Raw genomic sequence first — 18,533 nt, 5'->3', positions numbered from 1 at the left:
TTCCTCTCAGAGTCCAGCCTTTCGAGATTTCCACATGACCCTCCTCAGGCGACTTTGGGAGCATTTATTCTCCTGGCAGCGCCCAGGGCAGACGGTACCGAGCTCACAGCTCTTCTAAGAGGCCATTTAAAGGGTCTGTCGTTTCAGCATCTGCTGGATGGCAGGACTTAGTGTGCAGCATCCTGGAGCAGCCCCGGGAAGTGCGGTTTCAAATCAGGAATGATGGAGGAGGTGGAAGAGCATGAAGGGGTCTGAGGGCTGCTCCAGTCTGCAGACCCCTGTAATTCACTTTACTATCCTGAGTCTCAGTTTTGTCATTTGCAAAATGAGAGCATTATGAGAATGCATCTTTGTAAATGATAATCTGTTTCTCCAATGCAAGATATTGTTATTGCTGACGTTACACTCAGACCTCATTATACGGTGGCCTCATGATTCAGATTTATAGCACGGTTTCAGATTCTTGCCTAGAATAAACAGATATTTATCCAAGGGTTCACTGATTCCCTAATATATGCCAGGAACATTCATATACATTATTATTCCATTTAGTTCTCTAACACTCTGGTGGATGGTCATATTTGAATTCTTGTTTTTTAGATGAAGAAACTGATGTTCCAGGGGATTAGGTGGCTTGACAAGCACCACAGCTAGTAAGTGTCAGAGCAAAGACTTGAACCCAAGTGTCCGACGCCAAATCCTGCTCTCGTTCTGTCCTTGTGTCACGGTCAGACGAAAGACTCCATTCTACCTGGATCGACTCATAAAGACAGATTCCAGACCCAGAGAGGAGCACGTGGGCAAATGCAGACGGAGAAAAATTAGCTTTGCAGGGGCATGAAGGGGCTAGTTATTTTGGAGTAATTCAAGTTATCGATGTCTGTAATGGAAAAGTGATTGGGGACCAGCTACCACCTGAGAGCAGTGTAGAGCAAGACCCCGGAAGGGGAAAATGTTACACGTGGCTCACAAGACCTCATGCACGGGATGGCCTTCTTCCCTCTGTCCCAGTTCCTCGGTGAACTCTGGGGGGCTAGGGATCTTGTCTTCATTTCCACCACTTCCCTCCCCTGTCCCAAGTGCCTGTCACAGTGTTTGGCCCTCGGCAGGGGAACAGGAAATGCAGCCCATCACAGGCAGGCACGAAGAGACAGGAATATATAGATGGGAAATCCTCAGGCCCCTGGGCAACTTGCCACTGAGATGCAGTTTAGACAGCCGTAGACAGGTAAGCGGTTCCTGAAAAGCTCAAAGGGCAGAGGCAGTGACCCCAGGCCATACCCCGCCCTGGGCGGTGGCTTTCAGTAACGCTGCTCTGGCTGTGATCCTGTGGCTCTGCTCATGATCTCTATCTGTCCTGGGAGGGGAGGGAAGGAAGCATCCATCCCAATCCCACTCAGGCCCTGCCCAATGCTCTCTGAACACCATTATTTTCAGGGTAAATCCTTGTGAGGCTGAGCACTTTGCCTGGAAAGTCTGGGACTGGGGCCCTAGAGAGTGAAGTACTATGGGTAGATGGATGGATGGATGGATCAGTGGATGGATGCAGAGAAGATGGGTACAGGGAGATGACTGATGGATCAGAGGTGAGCGAGAGGGCTGCTGGCTTGAGATGGATGCTTGCAGACCCTGGAGAGGCAGGTAAATGGATGGGTACCAATCGGCCCTGTACTCTGCAGTGCAGATCTAAATACAGGGCCAGTGCTCCTCAAAGGGAAGATGCTGTGCAATGTGGTCCCCAAATGAACTCCGCATTTGTAACTCTGAGTGATGGATGTGTCTTGTTGGGAAGAATTCTTATGGGTCGAACATGGTCCCAGTTAATGACTTATGGATTGTTGTAAAATCAGGCACTGCTAGAAGTGAAACCAGGAGGTTAAAGGGCCTGGAACAGATTTTATACCAATGCCAGCGTTTTATCAATCTGGGCACCGTACTGAGCACCTTACATACTTTATCTCCATGAAGCCTCACACAGCTCTATGAGGTGGCTATGCCTCTGTTTTGTGGATGAAGAAACTGAGGCTCAGAGAGGTGAAACAGCTTGTTGAGGTCATTTACAGAATGCATAGGTGGAGTGTCCATCTGATCCCAGAGTCTCAGAGTGAAGAGAAAATTTTAAGGATAGATGGAAAGAAGGAAGGAAGGAAAGAAGGAAGGAGGGAGGGCCATAGCATTTTTGGACCAGCTCTCTAAGAAAGGATGTGGCACTTTGGGACACAGGACACAGTCTGCACTGGGGTGGGGCTTTGAAACCTCCCAGTTTCCTTCTCCCTCTTTCCTCTCTGCATCTGCCTTCAAGGCCTGTACATCTTGAGTCCAGGGACCTGAAAGTGCAGAGAAGGTATACGTGGGGTTTACCTTCCTCCCTTCGGCCTAAGCTTGTCCCTCTGCCACGGTCTCCATGAACAGGCGGGGAACTTGGGTGAGGTTTTCTCCTTCCTCAGGCGCTCTGCACCCAGCTCTGGGGTGGAAGGAGGAGAGTCAGCCCTTAGGTCTTTTCGGCTGGGGGCGGTGGTACATTAAATGATTCTGGAGGATGAATCCTTCATGGCTGCTCTGGGGCTGGGTGTGAAGGAGGAGAGTTACCTTTACAGGAATTATTCAGGGCCCCAGACGCTCCTTCTGGCAGGCAGGCAGGGGTCCTGAGGTTCTGGGCAGGGACTTCCTGGGAAGGGGTGACACAGATTCTCCTTCTGTCCCCACCCTCATCCCCTATGCTCCTGACCCACCACAGCCTCCCTTCCCCCAGCTGAGCAGGGCCCTCTCTGCCCCTGCTCCCTCCGCGCGGCTCTTTCATCCCAGCTGTGCTCCACGGTGCAAGCGTGCTTCGTTGTTACCTCGCTGGGTGCTCAGCCCCACTCTGTCTCTGTGTCAGCAAAATGGAAAGAACGAGCACTGACCCCTGGAGTTTTGAAATTGTTGATACAGTTGTGCTTCTGAAATCCTTTGAGCTTTCTGGAGAAGGAGGCTGGGATGCACCGGGGCTGAGTTCTTAGCACGGTGGTCTTTGAGCAGCAGGCAGAGTGAGCAAGGAGGAGCCCCAAGCAGGAGTCAGATTCCTGGCTAGGCTGTGGTCCTCGGTAAAGTCACTTCTCCTTTTTGGGCCTCAGTTTCCACATCTGAAAAGGATCGGGCAGGACTAGATGACTTCTCAGGTGTCTCCGGATTTATGATCTAGGATTCTGTGAGGGTGGAATCTCCCGGCCAGTTCACTAGTTCCCGGTGACCCCTGCTCTGTGCAGCCCAGTCAATGCCACGCCCTCCCTACTCGGTTTACCTTATTCTATGATTATTCTCTCTGGGAATGGCACTGCATGAGACATAAGCTAAATGTATCAGCGCAGTCCAGGCTCTGAGAAGGTTCGCTCTGCTCCCTTATGGCCATTTTCAGTCTTGAGGTCTCTTTCCTGTGAAGCTGTCAGCTCCCTGTGGGCGGCCAGTGTCCTCCACATCTCCCATGCACCCAGGTGACCAGGTGGGCCACAGCAGGGTGTGCTGGGAGGCACATGAATAGACCCAGGCTCTATCCTGAACTTTGCTACTTAATAATATTAACAACATTTCTAATTTATCAGGAGCTTACTATGTGCCAGGCACCATGTCAAGTGTTACATCATCTTGTTTGATACAACACCTCTGTGAGGTAGCCATTATCCCCATTTTACAGATGAGAGAACTGAGGCTCAAGGACAGCTCATCGGCTTTAAGTCTTTGCTCAAATGTCTCTTCCTCAGTGAGGCCCACCCTGAGCCACCCTGTTTAAAATGGCCTTCTGCCTCTATCCCGGCACTCCGGATTTTCCTTGATGCTGCCCTGACTCCCCCATAGCACTTATCACCTTCTAACATACTATACAGTCATGTGTCGCCTAACAATGGGGACATGTTGTGAGAAACCCGTTGTTAGGCCATTTCATCGTTGTGCGAACATCATAGAGTGACTTACACAGACCTGGATGGAATAGCCTACTACACACCTAGGCTATATGGCATTAATCCTATGGGACCACTGTCCTCTGTGTGGTCCTTTGTTGACTGAAACATTGCTATGCATCACGTGACTGTGTACTTTACTTATCATGTTGCTTAGTGCCTGCCATCCATCACCAGAGCAGGTATCTTTGCCGGTGTCATTCACAGAAGCATATCCCAAGCCACTAGAACAACGCCCAGCTCATAGTAGGTGTTCAATTAATGTATGCTGAGTGCCTACTGGTGGAGTGATTTGCCCAGGTGTCAGTTACCTGGAGACCGCACAGCACCAGGCTTCAGAACACAGGCTTTGGAGCCAGACACTTGTGGGTTTGAAGCACAGCTTTGTCTACTCAACTAGCTGTGTGACCTTGGGCAACTCATTCTTTCAATTTCTTTGGTGACAAAATAGACTAATAACATTTATTTCACAGGATGGGCAGAGATTAATGGAGACACATATGTAAAGTTCTCGGCACATGGTAGGCATTGCATAAATGTTAGCTCCTTTTCCTAAGGAGGGTTTTTTTCTCTTCTTGCTTCTCTCTTTTCTCTGATGGCCGACCCTTTGACCACTTCGCTGTTCAACAGTGATTCCTTAAGAGGACAAACCACTCTAAGTGGGGGTTTGCATTATCTGTGGAGGTAACCAGCCCATGCTCTCTTGCCCTCCTTCTAGGATGCACTAAGGAGACGCAAAATCAGCCCCTCACAGGATGTGGCTGGGGTGGGGCCCACACCAAAGGAGAGAGATGATGGCTGACCCAGGGAGGGAGAGAAGGGGAGGGACTTGGATTGCCTCATGGGCTGAGAGGCTGGGTGAGGGTAGCATTCTGGAACCTGCTTGAAAAACCCAGCTGGCTCCCTGAGAAAATGAAGCGTTCATCCTCCTGTCTCCACGCGGCTCTGGAGAGATGACCAACAGCCCTGTTCGGCGGCTGGAGTGGAATTCCTGCTTGGGCCGCAGTCCAGTGGCACTGGTCAGGCTGTGATGCCCAGACTCTGGGAGGGGGCCATAGCAGCCAGAGTGACACATAACGGAACTCCTGGCCCTCAGAATGGCACCTCCCCAGAGCAGGGCTGGCAACTGAGTAGATGCTTGAAGAGGCCACGTGGGTGATTCACAATTCTGCGTCCATGAAGACCAGCCAAGCTGGCCCGGTGAGGGAACTCAACCAGGTATTGCCGTCTCTTCTTGCAACTTGAACGTTGGTGATTGTGTGGAGACTGTCTCAGATCCCAGGCCCTCCAGGGACTTCATCTCTTCCTTCCCAACCCATCCCTTGACCCTGGGCAGCATGAGAGATTGTGGCTTTTGTGTAACCAGTTAGCCACCCCGAATGGAGAAGGAAAGGAGGGCAGTTAGAGCACAGGCTGGGGGCCAGACTGCCCTGATCAAATCCTGCCTATGTCTGCCCCAGCTGTGTGACCCCGGACAAACCACTTAGCTTCTCTGTAAAACTGGGATAATTAGAGCACTGTCCTCTTGGGACTGTTGCGAGGATTACACAAGTTAATTCTTGTAAAGCGTTGAGATCCAACCCAGACACGCCGAGCTCACTAAACGTAAGCTGCTATCGTCATTTTAAGGGGTACGTTCCTGGGAAAAGCAGTATTCTTGGGCAGAATAAAAATGGTATTATTATTATTTGGCTTTTCTTGAAAAATGGCAAGTTGTGGCAATGCTGGCCCGTCTTCCTGCTCTGCTGGAGTGAGTCTCGCTGCCCCGTTCAGATGGGGCACAGCTCCTCCGTTTGCATAATCCCTTCTAGGCCCATTCCATTATTTGTCAGCCCCCTTAGGCAGCTGCTTTTTCTGTTACAAACTCAAGTTCAGCATAAGCCAACAAAGATGCCAGGAGCTTGAGTGGGGCTAGGGGGACAAAGAAAAGACTGAATGGCTGCGCTCAGAAGCTGAAGGCAAGCATTTGGCCTCCGCAGGCCTCCAAAGAAGGGGAATTAGAAGAAAGAGGGGATGGGAATCCTGAGCCTGCCCAGCTGGGGTATGGCTGTGCCCACCCACCTGTGGCTGGTCCAGCACAGACCAGTAAGAGCGCTTGGCTGAGCCCCTTGGCCCAGAAAGCCTGGACTCCTGGCCCACTGGGGAAGCCTTTATCTGGGGGCAGGGAATGTTGAGTTGGTTCCTCTGTATCTTTCAGCTTCGTATTTCCTCCAGCACAAGCACCTTGGGGGCAGGGGACTTGACCCCCTCATTGGAGGGACTTTGTCACATTCTTCATGGGAGGGACCCAGTGCTTGACTCACAGGAGATTCTCAATGAGTGCTTGCTGAATAAATATATGAATGAATGCAGAGAGCTTGCTTCTGGTATAGCAATCCAAGAATTTAGCTAGACTTTCTAGAAAGACCCTCTAAGTCCCATTCCCATCCCATGCACTGGGCTCCTCCATCTGGCTGGAGGAGGAAGTGTGGGGACAGCAGCCATGTCCCCTTCACTTACCATTGTATGTCCAGAGCCTAGCTCAGAACCTGGCACACAGTAGGTGCTCAACCAATATCTTGAATATGTTGAATGAATGAGTGACTCGAATGGGAATCCTCCTTACCCTGAAGTTGGGATACTCATCTTCACATCCTTCATATCTCACCCTGAGTTGGGATACTGTAGTTGTGCTCATGGCAGCTGGGGGGATTCTGAACTCCTCTTTGGAACTCATGTAGCACCACCCACAAAGCAGGGAAAATGACACAAATACACCGTTATAAGAAACTCGATGTGCAAGGCTCATGGTTATCACTTATGAGGCATCCTCTGAAGTTTGCTGTCACCCCAAATCTCATGTCCTTGGCAGGCTGTCTCGCTGCCTTATTTCTTGTGTCATGTGAGCAGCCAGTCAGTGGACACTGTTATCTTGTTATTTACCATAGCATTGGGAACGACCACCTTTGTGTGTTTTGGGTTTTACTTATCTCACTATCTCAGATCCATTTGTTCATTTCTAAAACAGAAGTATCTTCCGGAATGACTATGGGGAATAGTGTGAACAGTGACAGTGCTGTCTGTTACTCCTCTGACAAGACGATGTTGGGGAGAGGGCTCCAGCCTTGGCTCAGGCACCAGCCGGCTCTGTGACCTTGGGCAGATCACTTCATCTCTCTGAGCCTCATCTCTGGGGCCCTTGCAGATCTTTAATTCTATGTCAACACACAGGAGTGGGCTTCCCAGAAGTGGAGTCATTTTTAAGTTGGTGGATGGTTTTCTGTGAAATTGTAGCTGTTTTTATTTTAAAACTTTTCATTTAAGCTCCTGTTCCAAGTATAAAAACAGCACTAGCAAGGAGGAATTCATATTTTGTGATTTATTGGGAGTATTATTATTATATCAGAAAATGGTAGGGTTTTTTTGTTAAATATGTTTTTAAAAGGCTTGCTGCCTTCTTAAGTGTGATTTTGTTATATCTCGGGGAGACGATTTTTCCCCATGAAGAATAGATCTGTGATTTATAACAAACCTTCACTACCGAGGCTGGCTGGGAGAGTATTCTGTCATTCTCAGAGGGTGCTCTGGCCGTAGGGGCTTCCAGGTTTCCAGGCATATTGCCGAGGAGACTAAGTTGGAAAGCTCTTTCTAGAAATCAGGGTAATGTGAGAGTAGCCATGCCTATGTCCAGCCACACACTGAGGGGTCTTAGAACGGAAAGGGCCCTTAGGGATATACCACCCAACTCTCCTTTCGTTTGGATTAGGGAAATTGAGGCCCAGAGTGCAGCAATGACTTCCCCCAGGGAAAAGGCCCAGAGTACTCCCTCCACATCTGCCCCTTGCTCATCCCACATTCCTTGCCTGGTCCACACCCCAGTGCCCTAAATGTGAGCATTGGTGTGCATACCCAAACCACTGCTCAGCCCCTTTCTCTGTCTCATGATTTGCTTTCCAAGTGCCACATGACGGAAGGGCTGCTGCTCATTCAGCATTCTAACCAGCATCTACTTGCCCCAAACACACTTTTTTTTTTCCACCAGCTACGCACTAATATCCAGCAGAGAGTTTATTGGCATAATTTCTCCAGAAAGAGGCTGGAAGACTTAGCAAGTTCAAACTTTAACATTTTTATCAAGAGTCCCACAGGGCCACCCTTTTCCCCTCCCCTCATCACCACCAACGCCGATAAGGCTTTCTCTACCACAGGAAGTCAGGGCGCACAGAGTGGAAACAGCACAGGCCAAACCAGCAGGCACATGATACATTATCCAATCAACGGAGCAAGCAGCCACCTGGGAGCCATCTTTGTTAAGGGCAAAATAAGCCGCTCATGACACTGGAGGATACAGAAAAGACAGGACTATCTTGATTCTTCTGAAGGAGTGAGGGAGGCTGGGTGGGGTGGGGGGAGACTTTCCTTTTCTGTTTTCTCAGAAAACATGCAAAGAAAGGCTTCACAAACAGCTAAGGTGACATAAATATCAGTATCTCCCAAACTTCCCTGTTCAAAGATGGCCACCCTGCTGTCCATTCAGAGGCAGCGTGGCAGGATCTACTGGGTGTGGAGAGAGAGACAGGCAGCAGGAGAGATTTAGTTTTCCACAAAGGTTGTTAGTTTTGTTTTTTTTTTCCTTTATTGATGGGATTTAAAGTGCATATAACTGAAGGCAAAGTCCAAGACTTAGAGAAAGATAGGAGGCCCGAGAGAGAGGCTCAGAGATTCTAAAGGCGGCAGAAGGATACCCACCTAAAAAGGCCACTTGAGCTGCAAAAAGGACGGGGTGGAGAGATAGAGAATGGGAAAAAGAGAAAGGAGGTGGGGGTGGGGTGGGGGTGGGGGTAAGCATTTGGGGGGAAGAAGACAAATATCAGTTCAGAAATTCAGACAAAGATGAGTAGTAGGAGCTAGTTTACATCCCAGGTAGGAAAAGATAGGCTGATCTCAAGGTATGAACATTAGTTTTAGGAAATGTGAGAAGGGGAGAAATAAGAAGAGCAATGGCTTCCAGCCAGGATGCAGCACCCCAGGGGCCCTTCAGATGGTGGCAGTTGTGGTAGGGCTTCTCTAAGCCTCTGTTATGGTCTTCCTTGGAGACCCAATGGGGACACAAGGAGACTCCATCCAGCCAGGAGAAGACAGAGTTTGGGGACCTTGATCTGGGGCCTCCCCAGTGGAGGGCAACTGTCCTTTGCTACTGGACTGTGGCCGGGGCCTCACTCACCCACACAGGCTGTGCCATCCTCGTTGGGCTCATAGCCCCGACTGCATCTCTTGTTGGTCCGGCACCTGTAGCTTCCATATGTGTTGACACACACGGGCTTGTCTCGAGGGCACACGAATGGGAACTGGATGCATTCGTTTGTGTCTGAAAGTTGAGGGGAGCCACTCACTGGGGAGGTGTGGGGAAGGGGGTCCTAGCCCAGGCTCTGCTGCCGCCCCGCCACTCTGCGACCTTGGGCATGTCCCTTCTTCTCTCTGGGCCTCAACTTCCTCACTTCAGTTCCTTTGGCTGGCTCCTCCTGTACTTCACCTCTGCATGTTGGGGGTGCTCAGACGTGGTCCTGGGTCTTCTATCTATCATCCTTTCTCTAGGTGGCCCCTTCATACGTGGATGACTCTAGACTTATCTCCAGCCGCGACCTCTCTCCGGGGCTCCAGACTCATGAATCTGTCTAAATGTATCTCAAACTCAGTAGGTCCAAAACGGAACTCTAGATACCCCCAGCTCTCAAACCTCTTCCACCTCCTGTTCCCATCTTCCCTAACTCAATCAACGCCACCATCGTCCACTCAGCTACTCAAGCATAAATTGGAGTGATCTCCGATTCTTCCTTTTTCCTCACCCCTGAAAGCAATTTAACAACCGGTCCTGTCAGTTCTGCTCCACAGTACCCCTCTCGTCTGTCCACCTCCTTCTCCCTCCTCTGCCACAGCCTCTTCCAAGCCAGCACCAACTCTTGCCTGGATTTCTGCAGCTGCCTCCTGACTGGCCTCCTGGCTTATGCTCTTCCCTCCAATCTAATCTACAATGTAGCAGCCAGAGTGATCTTTTGAAAATGTGAATCACATCATGCCACTCCTGCTTAACTGAAAAAGGCCCTAAGGACAAAATCCAGACACCTTGTGGGGGCCTCAAGACCCTCCTTGACTGGCGTCTAGCTCCTCCATCCTCTCCAGGCACCTCGGCCTCCTTCCTGTTCCTTTCACACACCAAGCCTTTTTTTCTGCCTCATGGTCTTTGCTCCTGCCCTTCCCTCTGCTGGGAAAGCTCTTCCCTCAGCTGTTTCTGTGGCCAGACCCTTCTCGTTCTTCAGGTCTCACCTCAAAGGTCCTCTCCCTGCCCACCCCGTCTAGAACAGTCTCCAGAGAGCACCAGACTTAAAGGGTTCTTAACTCACCTCATCTAGCTGGGTGACGTGTTATGGTCTGTCTCCCCAACTAGAATGAACGCCCCTCCAGAGCAGGCTCTTGGCCTGCATCCCCAGCACCCGCGTGGGGCCTGGTGTGTGGGAGGCACATAAATGTCTGCTGGATGACGACAAGGAAGAGGCGGCTGGACTGGCCATCTCATAGGGTCCTTCCAGCACACAGGAAGACACTGGAATTTCTGTGTAGATGCACGGTCTATTTAGAGTGGCCAGGGTGGGGACAGGGAGAGTGGAGGGCACAAATTTCCTCCTCAAGCCATCCTTGGAACCATACCCTCCACTTTCTCACTTGTTGTCCTTTGCCCATGCAGCACCCTCCAGTGAAACACTTTCTCCCCTTTTATTGCCTGGCAAATTCCTCTACATCCCTCACGTCTCAGCTGAGACCTTGCTTTCTCTGGGGTGCCTTCCTGGACCCCTCTAGACTGGTCTGGGGCTTCAGTTTTATGCTCCCACAGCCCCGGCCCCTCCCCCCCGCAGCCCTGCTCACACTGTGTGGTCATTGCTGTTTGCTTGTGTGCCCCTCCTATTGGCTGTAAGCTCTATGAGGGCAGGACTGTGTCTGTCTTGTTTACTCTTGTATCTCAGTAGCAAACCCATCCCCCTGGGGCTGATGGGCAGCTGCAGAGTGGTCTTGGGAAGAATGCTGCCTGAGGGTCTGAAGGCAGGAGTCGTCCTTGACCTGAGCCCTCATTGCTGGTCATTGGGATGGAAGACATTGGGTCGAGGGCCTTCTGGATGCTGAGCCTCTAGGCTGCCCCTCTCCCACTCCAGGCTCTTAGGGGACTCTCAGAAGGTCACTGGCCCTCACAGAGCTGCCTTCCTGGCAGCACTGCAGCACCCTGCCCCCAAGTCCTGCACACAGCCTCAATCTCCCTTCTGTGCAGTGACCACCGTGCACCCCCTGGTTTGCGCCAGTGCCCCCTGGCAATGCCCACTCTTGCCTGCCAACACCCCTGCTTGCTGCTTCACTGGCTGGTCAAGCTGAAGCCGCCAGCTCCCCATGGAAGATGAGTGTCCACGCCAGCCAGCAGAGCCCCCAGTAGCCAGGCCACCCTGCGAGAACTGTCCAGGTGACTGTGTGCCTCCCTCTCTCTGTGTTCATGGCAGGGAAGCACTGCCAATGCCCAGGACCGCAGCGATGCAGCCTGCTGCTTGCTAACATTACTGCCACCTTGGTGAGTCACATGGCAGTTGTCTTGCCATCTGCAACCCCAGGGACAAACAACACATTCCCCTCCCCACCTTTCCACCCCTTGTCTGCAACCTGAGCCTTGCCAGAGCCCAGGCTGACATTCCCCAGCGAGATTCTGGCCTCTGCCCTGTCCCCTGGTGCCTGCAGGCAACTCACCCATGCAATGGCCATTTTCCTGCTGGGAGAATCCTTGGCCGCACTGCAAGGTGGGCAGAAGCAGAGACACTAGTGAGTTGAGAAGATTCCATCTCAGGTCCCCTCCTAGTCACACTGCAAAGCAGCTGTCACCCTGACCCCAGAATGAGGCATGCTCTTAGCTCTGGGCCTATGGGGAGGCCCTCTCCCTGCCAGGACCCCTTCCTCTGCACTGAGAATAGGAGACTGGGGGGCCAAGAACAGATTCAGTTCAAACTCCTGCTCATTCCCCTCATGCGGGATCCACGCGCCTGAGCTGGGACACCTAACAGAACCTGTCCCTCCGGTGACATTGGCTGAGACGGAGGCTGGGTCTCAGTCAAGGCAAAGTGCAATGAGGGCTGGAGGTGCTTTCCAAGGTGTCTGCTCACTCCCTCACCCGCTTCTCTGAGAGCCTTCCCCACTCACAGGGGTGGCGCCTGCAGGCCGGGCTACAGCCCTCCTCCCTGGGCAGGGCCGACTGGATGAGGGGTGGACATCTCAGCAGGAGGACGGAATCAAAGGCTATGCAGCTGGAATTTGAACTAATTGAAGCTGACACCGGGAATTGGCAGTCTGGTCATGCCAGGCCGTGGGGGCTTTGCTGTGCCTACAAGGAGGTCTCGGAGACAGCGGCCTGGTGGCAGGGCGGAGGCACTGGAAACATAACCCTTGATACGAGACAGAAAATGTCAACTGTCCATTCTGGCGAATGAGGGAGGGCTGGTGGGATTAATGGAAGGGCAATGTCCTCCCTCCAAAGCCAGTGCACTAATTACAAAGGTCCTTGAGCTCCTGGGGCTGAGGCCACCGAGCTGCACAGTTCCTACTCGTCCTGAGCTTCCCTTGGATTCTGTGAGCTCCCCTGGAAGCCTCCTTGTAAGTCCCCTCTTCTGTGTGAGTTGAAGCGGGTTCCCGTTATTTGCAACCAAGTGATCCCCATCAGAGTTAGAACCCATAGCTGCTCCTCAACAAGCCCCTGGAGACCCTGCCCCGCCCTCAGAAGCAGCAGAGGGCCTTGTCAGAGACTTTGAAAGAGGGAGGGACACAGGAGACCTGGGGTCAATTCTCAACTCTGCTCACAACTGGCTGTGCAGCCCTAGTGGCTTCTTTCTTGGTCTCGGTTTTCCTCCTCTGCAGAATGGGTGCAAAAGTACTTGCCCTGCTAATACCCCAGGATTTCTGTGAGGAGCAGAAGAGATGCGGGGGTGATACTGTTGTGCAGACTACAGATGGAGGGATCATTATGAAGCCCGCCCTTTGCTGGGAAGATGTCCATCATCCCAGAAGTGTAATCCACAGACTCCTGGGAATCCCGCTTCAGCCCACGGGGTTGTGTGTGGGGCCTGCTTTTTCTGGCTATGAGGCCCACACGCCTTTCTCACCTCCAGTGGGGCTGGGTCCTGAAGTCTGTCCTCATCCCGGGGGTAGGGGATCTCCAGCACCGAGTTCATCTCCTCACTGGCTACGCTCCGGCTCGCCATCTTGCCATCTGGCCATGTTACCTCCACGCTGCTGGCCTCATCCTTTCCTGTGGGATGGAAGGCGAAAGGGTCAGCAGCAGAGGAGAGCATGGGGTGGGGGGATTCTCAGCAAAAGTATCATCATTCATTGAATAAAAAATATGGATTGAGCACTGTCCCAAGCGCTAGGAAAATAGAGAACACGGCAGAGGAGGTCCTGCTCCTTTAGAGCGACGCTGTCCGATAGAACTGTCTGCACTGATGGCAATGCTCTATATCTATTCTGTCCGATACGGGAGCCACCAGCTACAAGGGCTGTCGAGCATGTGCAATGGGACTAGTGTGAAAAGGAACTGAATTTTAACTTCTATTTGATTTTAATTAATTTACATTTAAATAGCCACACCCGGCTAGTGGCTAGCATGTTGGACAGCGCAGCTCTAGAACTTGCATTCTAGTGGAGACGCCAGTCAGCATGAGGCTGATTTGGGGAGAGGGAAAGGCCTGGTGGTATTCAGGTTGACGTGGGAGACCTGGCTTCAGAGCTTGGCTGGACCACTTACCTAGTGTGTTGGAAAAAACATGGCGGGGGGTGGGCGTCCAGGGGACGTGCAGCCAGCTCCGCGGCTGGCTTGCTGTGTAATCTTGGGCATGCCACTATTTATACTTATATTTTATTTATTTATATTATTTACTTATAGCCTGCTAGGGGCCAGGCTCTCTTTCGTCACTGGGAATGTCCCTGTTCTCAGGGAGCTTCCACTCTTGTGGAGCTGGACAGGCAAACAGATGAATAAATAGATAATGTCAGATATTGACAAGCTCTGCACAGAAAACAAAAACAGGGCAGTGGGATAAAGAAGAGCCGGGGGTTGGCTGGGGGCCTTTTCTAGCCAGGGCGGTCAGGGACAGCCTCTTGGGGAGAAGGTGCTGGAGCCGAGCTCTAAATAAAAGCTGAGGTGATAAAGAAGTAGAAGGTGGAGGGCACAGGAGAAAGACCACTCGACAAGGCCGAGATGTTTACAAAAACTGATGGGGAAGCTCAGAGAATATTCACGTGAATCCAACTACACACATCCTTAAAGCAACGCGTAACACCACCAGCAGAAGGCAGGTTGGAAAGGTTTGTCAGTTGTTTGGGGATTGTCAAAGCCACCCACTCCCCGTGTAGGTAACAGGCCGTCACTGCGGCAAGGTCAGGCTAATGGAGACGGATTGGGGTGAGGAGGAGGTGGGGGGGCCTCACCTGCAAGGAGAGGCCGTTCTCCTGGTCAGTCACCCGGGAAGGAGGGCAGTGCTTGGCCCTGCTCGGCGGGTAGGAGAGAGGGTGCAGCCCCTCGCTACCACCCACCAGGGGTGACCAGACGTGGGCCCACGGAGCTAGGGGGTCCACAGATCCATACACTCCCCAAGCATCACTTGTGGGCTGAATAAATAATATGTCACCCACATGTATGTGCTACTTTCCCCTTAATGTATATAGATATTGTTAGAAAACCAGTGAAACTGAAAAGGGCTGTTTAATTTATGGCAGCTTTTGGTCATTACTGTCCATCAGTGGAGTTTAGAATGATAGCTACTATGGGGGAGGGGGCAGTCTGTAAGCATTTTCATGTACAAAAGGGTTTCCCATATTTTAGAAAAGTGTTGGAAGCCACATCCAGACTTTGAGAGGGGTCTGTGTGTAGAGTGCTCCATGTAGAGGCCCGCTCTGGGGTGGCGGCTAAGACAACTTGGCATAGACAGACCCAGCTGTATCTACCTCTGCGAGCCCCAGGATGCCAGTGTGGGGATTCTTGAGGAAGCAGCCACTTTCAAGCCTTATCATCCAGCTTTCTGACCCTCCCAGTGTTTGATTCCCTTTTGTTCCTCCTGCCACTGGCCCCTGCTGCCCCCCATACCTTGGGTCTCCAGAGAAGTCTCATTGGAATGTTCCAGCTTCGCTGCTGTGTTGCTCTGTGCTGTGAGTTAATGAGGGCAGGGAGCAGCTCACACCCCAGAGGTGTCAAAGGTGAGCAGGCCTTGCCTCCGCGGGCACAGCGGGGCAGCAGCACCAGGGAGCGGCTCCCGGAGCAGAGACTCCCACACTCATTCAGCTTCTCTTCCCACAGGGACTACCCTTTCAGGTCTGGCCTTCCTCGTCCTAGGGCTTGCTTCATGAATCCAGAAAACACTTCTCATAAATCCCTGTTCCCCCACACCTCTCTTCCACAATAACTCCTTTGGAGAAGGGAGGTGGAAATGGGATTGGAGATGTCAGCTGCAGACCCTTTTCTGTTTTGAAGTAATCTCCTGAGGCTCAAGAGATTTGGCATTTTTAGGGTGTACAGTGCCCAAATTAAGTGGCATAGGTAAACAGCAAACATTTTTCCATTAAAAAAAAAAGAGACAAAGAAAAGCAAATGTTTCTCACCTAAGCCAACAGAACAGCTACATGAATACATTTTCCAGCCTGACTGAAGCGCCACAAATAACTCTTAAGAATTGCCGAATATTCATAGACAATTGCAAATTTACATCTTGTATTTGCATCGCATGGTTCTGAGTCCTGTTTCCTCCCTTCCTGCAGACCCAGAGAGGGGCGGGGGCTATGAGGAAGCCATGGAGAGCACGTCTCAGCAGGACTCCCTCCTCAGCCACTGATTATTTTGCTGACTTGGGCATCCTCTCGGGGCCTCCATTTCCTCATCTATAAGATGGGGGTGTGACCCAGAATTCTAGCACTCCTGGGAAGGACCGTCCTTCTTCCTTGGAACGCGAGCCCTGCCTTGGCTGATTGTCACCCTTAGCATCCCCATCCCCATCATCTCTTTGGCGTGAGGGACACCCAGCAGTCCCAAAGGGCTTTCACTTGTGGCAGTAACACTAGAGAACATGTACCCCAAACCATACCAGGTGACTCTCGGTGTCAGTGCATTGGATCCTCATGGCAGCTCCATGAAGAAGGTACTAGTGTCATCATTTCCATTTTACAACTGAGGGGGCTGAGATTTGGCAGGTGAAGGGAATTGCCCATCATTACCCAGCCTGATCCCAAAGCCCACGTCTGCTATACCCTGGTTCTACTGCCCACCCCACCCCACGGGCCAAGCCTGGTGCAGGCATCAAGGATTTAGCAGGAAGGAGACAGCCCAGATGCCATCCTGCAGCAGCTGAGTCCCGTGGGAGCAATGAACATAGTGCTTATGTCATAATAAACGGGAAAGTGCAGCCACAGCACTGGTACCACTTGCTGAGACAGGTGGCTGTTGAAAGTCATTCATTTGGGTATTGCAGGAGGAGTAAGAGTTGGTGAGGCAGAGAACGGAAGGAAGGAGCATTCCAGGCAGAGGGCACAGCACGGGCAAAGGTACAGAAGTACGAAAAGGGCCTGTGTGTTTGAAGATCTGGAGAAGTTCAAAGTGGGGAAGTAGACTGCCTGTGAGAATGTGCATTAGGAGGGGTGGGTGGGAGAGGAGACGGGGTAGGGACTAGTGAGCCTTTGCAGGTATGGTCGGCTTGAATCTTCCCGACTACTCTGTAAGGTGGGTGTCCCCACTCTCCAAACGTAGACACTGAGGTGTGGCAAGGTGAAGTGACTTGCAGGTCTCTGAGCTAGGACTGGAACCCAGGCTCCTGTCCCCAGGCCTGGCCACTCCCTCTGCCCCAGACATCTCAAGTCTTCACATAGCAGCACAAGCAAGGGGCCTGCACGAGCAAGGGGGCCCAGCTCCCAGACACTGCCCACGGGGAGCCTTTAAGCTGATCTGTGCATCAGGGAGCAGGGTCTCCGGGCAGAGGAGGCCCCACCACCCAGCACAGCCATGAGGTCAAGAGCACGAGGCAGTCGCCTCCGGCAGCTTTTAAAGGACAAAGGCAAAGGAGGCATAGAGAATTGCGCTTTTCAGAAGAATTACAAGAAAAACAGATGGTGGGAATACAGTTGGTGGAATATTTTTGCACTTTAATAAAGCAATTTTTATGTGGGCCACTGAATTTTCCTTCCCTAAATGGGCACCAGCCAGCTTGCAGGCAGCTCTGAGTCACCTGCAAAAAATTCACTGAAACGAAGGCTGTGTGTGTCTGTGTGTCCGTGCTGGGGGAAAATGGTGGGGTGCTGGCCAAGCGGCTGAGCCCCCAAGTGGGGGCTAATGGGGTCAAGTAGATTATTGGCACTTGTTTTTATTTTCTGGATTTGGTTGAGCTGCCTCAGCCCTTTGCCAGCTAGGAGATAGAGAGCCAGGGTGTGGGACATGCAGGGGTGGGTTCAGAGTAACTGGGGTGCAGCAGGCACTCAACAAGGGCTGGGAGCAGAGACACTTATTTACGAGCCTGGAGGGCTGCCTGCACCAGGAAGAGCAAGGCAAGGGGCCGCCCAACAAGGCCTGGGGCTCCAGTGAACCGGGGTGGGTGGGGTGGGGGCTGATGTCCCCAGAAGGGACGGACTCTACGGGATGAAGCTGAGCACACTCTGCGCAACAGAATGGGCCCTCTGGGAACCCAGTGGAGAATGAAACATCTGGTGAGGTCTCTGAGTTTTTATTGTGTGGTGCGATGCAGCCCAGACCCTTGGGAGGCGGGGAGAACACGTGAGGGTCTAGAAACTGGATCTCTAACCACAGCTCCCTGCCGACCAGGCAAGGCCTGCAGCGCGGCCGTGTTCTCCAGCCAGTGGACGATGCTGCGGGGAAAGGAAGTGCCAAGGAGGCTGTCTGCTGGGAGGCACAGTGTGTGCCCACACACACACACACACACACACACACACACACACACACACACACACACACACGTCGCATGCTCTCCACACCCTGCTGCAAAGGCAGGAGGAGGCAGGGGTGACTCATGGGGAGAGGAAGGGAGCAGGGTCAGCTGGGGTGAGCAGGAGCATTGTGAGTGCTGGCGGGAGGCCTCCTGCAGCCCTCTCCCCTTCAGTGACCTCCGCCTTCCAGCACAGCCTCGGGCCCCACATCTACTTCTCAGTCCTTGGATGTCAAGGCAGGCCTTTCTTGCATTTGTGTTCTGGAAATGCCCTTCTCACCCTCGACACCACATAATAAACTGCTTGGGACTGGAAACCATTGAACTGGCCGTCCATCGGGGACCGGCTAAATAAATTACGAATGCCGCCGCACAACAAAATACCTCGCAGCACTAGAGGAAAACGAGGCAGATAGGGGCAGACTTGGAATGATGTCCCGGATACATTGTTAAGAGAAAAGAAAAGAAAGTTTGGAAATAATAGGAAGAGTATAATCCTCTTTGTTAAAAAAAATCCCAAGGAGATTAATCCATAAGTGTGCTCCTATGTATATTGTGTGTATTAAAAGCATATCAGAAAGCCTGGAACTGGGGTCAGGCCACCCGACCACTCTGTCCC

The 18,533-nt window shown here is 52.0% G+C and overlaps 1 protein-coding gene across 3 annotated transcripts in view; it reads right to left on the bottom strand.

Moving 5' to 3' along the window:
- Nucleotides 1-2,939: 2,939 nt before the first annotated feature.
- CRTAC1 (cartilage acidic protein 1) overlaps nt 2,940-18,533 on the bottom strand; it is a 141,856-nt gene continuing 126,262 nt past the window's right edge. The window contains exons 12-15 of one of the 3 annotated variants that reach the window (XM_044752904.2): nt 13,100-13,245; nt 11,697-11,739; nt 9,139-9,282; nt 2,940-3,122 (exon numbers count right to left, since the gene is read on the bottom strand). In XM_044752904.2, the coding sequence (XP_044608839.1) occupies nt 3,067-3,122; nt 9,139-9,282; nt 11,697-11,739; nt 13,100-13,245 (389 nt within the window). In that variant the 3' untranslated portion in view covers nt 2,940-3,066. Of the gene's footprint in view, nt 3,123-7,964; nt 8,253-8,524; nt 8,682-9,138; nt 9,283-11,696; nt 11,740-13,099; nt 13,246-18,533 lie in introns of those variants that run through there. The other 2 variants (XM_014862739.3, XM_014862737.3) reach the window with 2 other exon arrangements.

Source organism: Equus asinus, chromosome 2 (genome assembly GCF_041296235.1).
Source record: "Equus asinus isolate D_3611 breed Donkey chromosome 2, EquAss-T2T_v2, whole genome shotgun sequence".
In the NCBI taxonomy this organism is placed as follows: Eukaryota; Metazoa; Chordata; class Mammalia; order Perissodactyla; family Equidae; genus Equus; species Equus asinus.
Note: the sequence above shows the minus strand (reverse complement) of the source record. Positions and strands in the feature narration are given on the sequence as shown.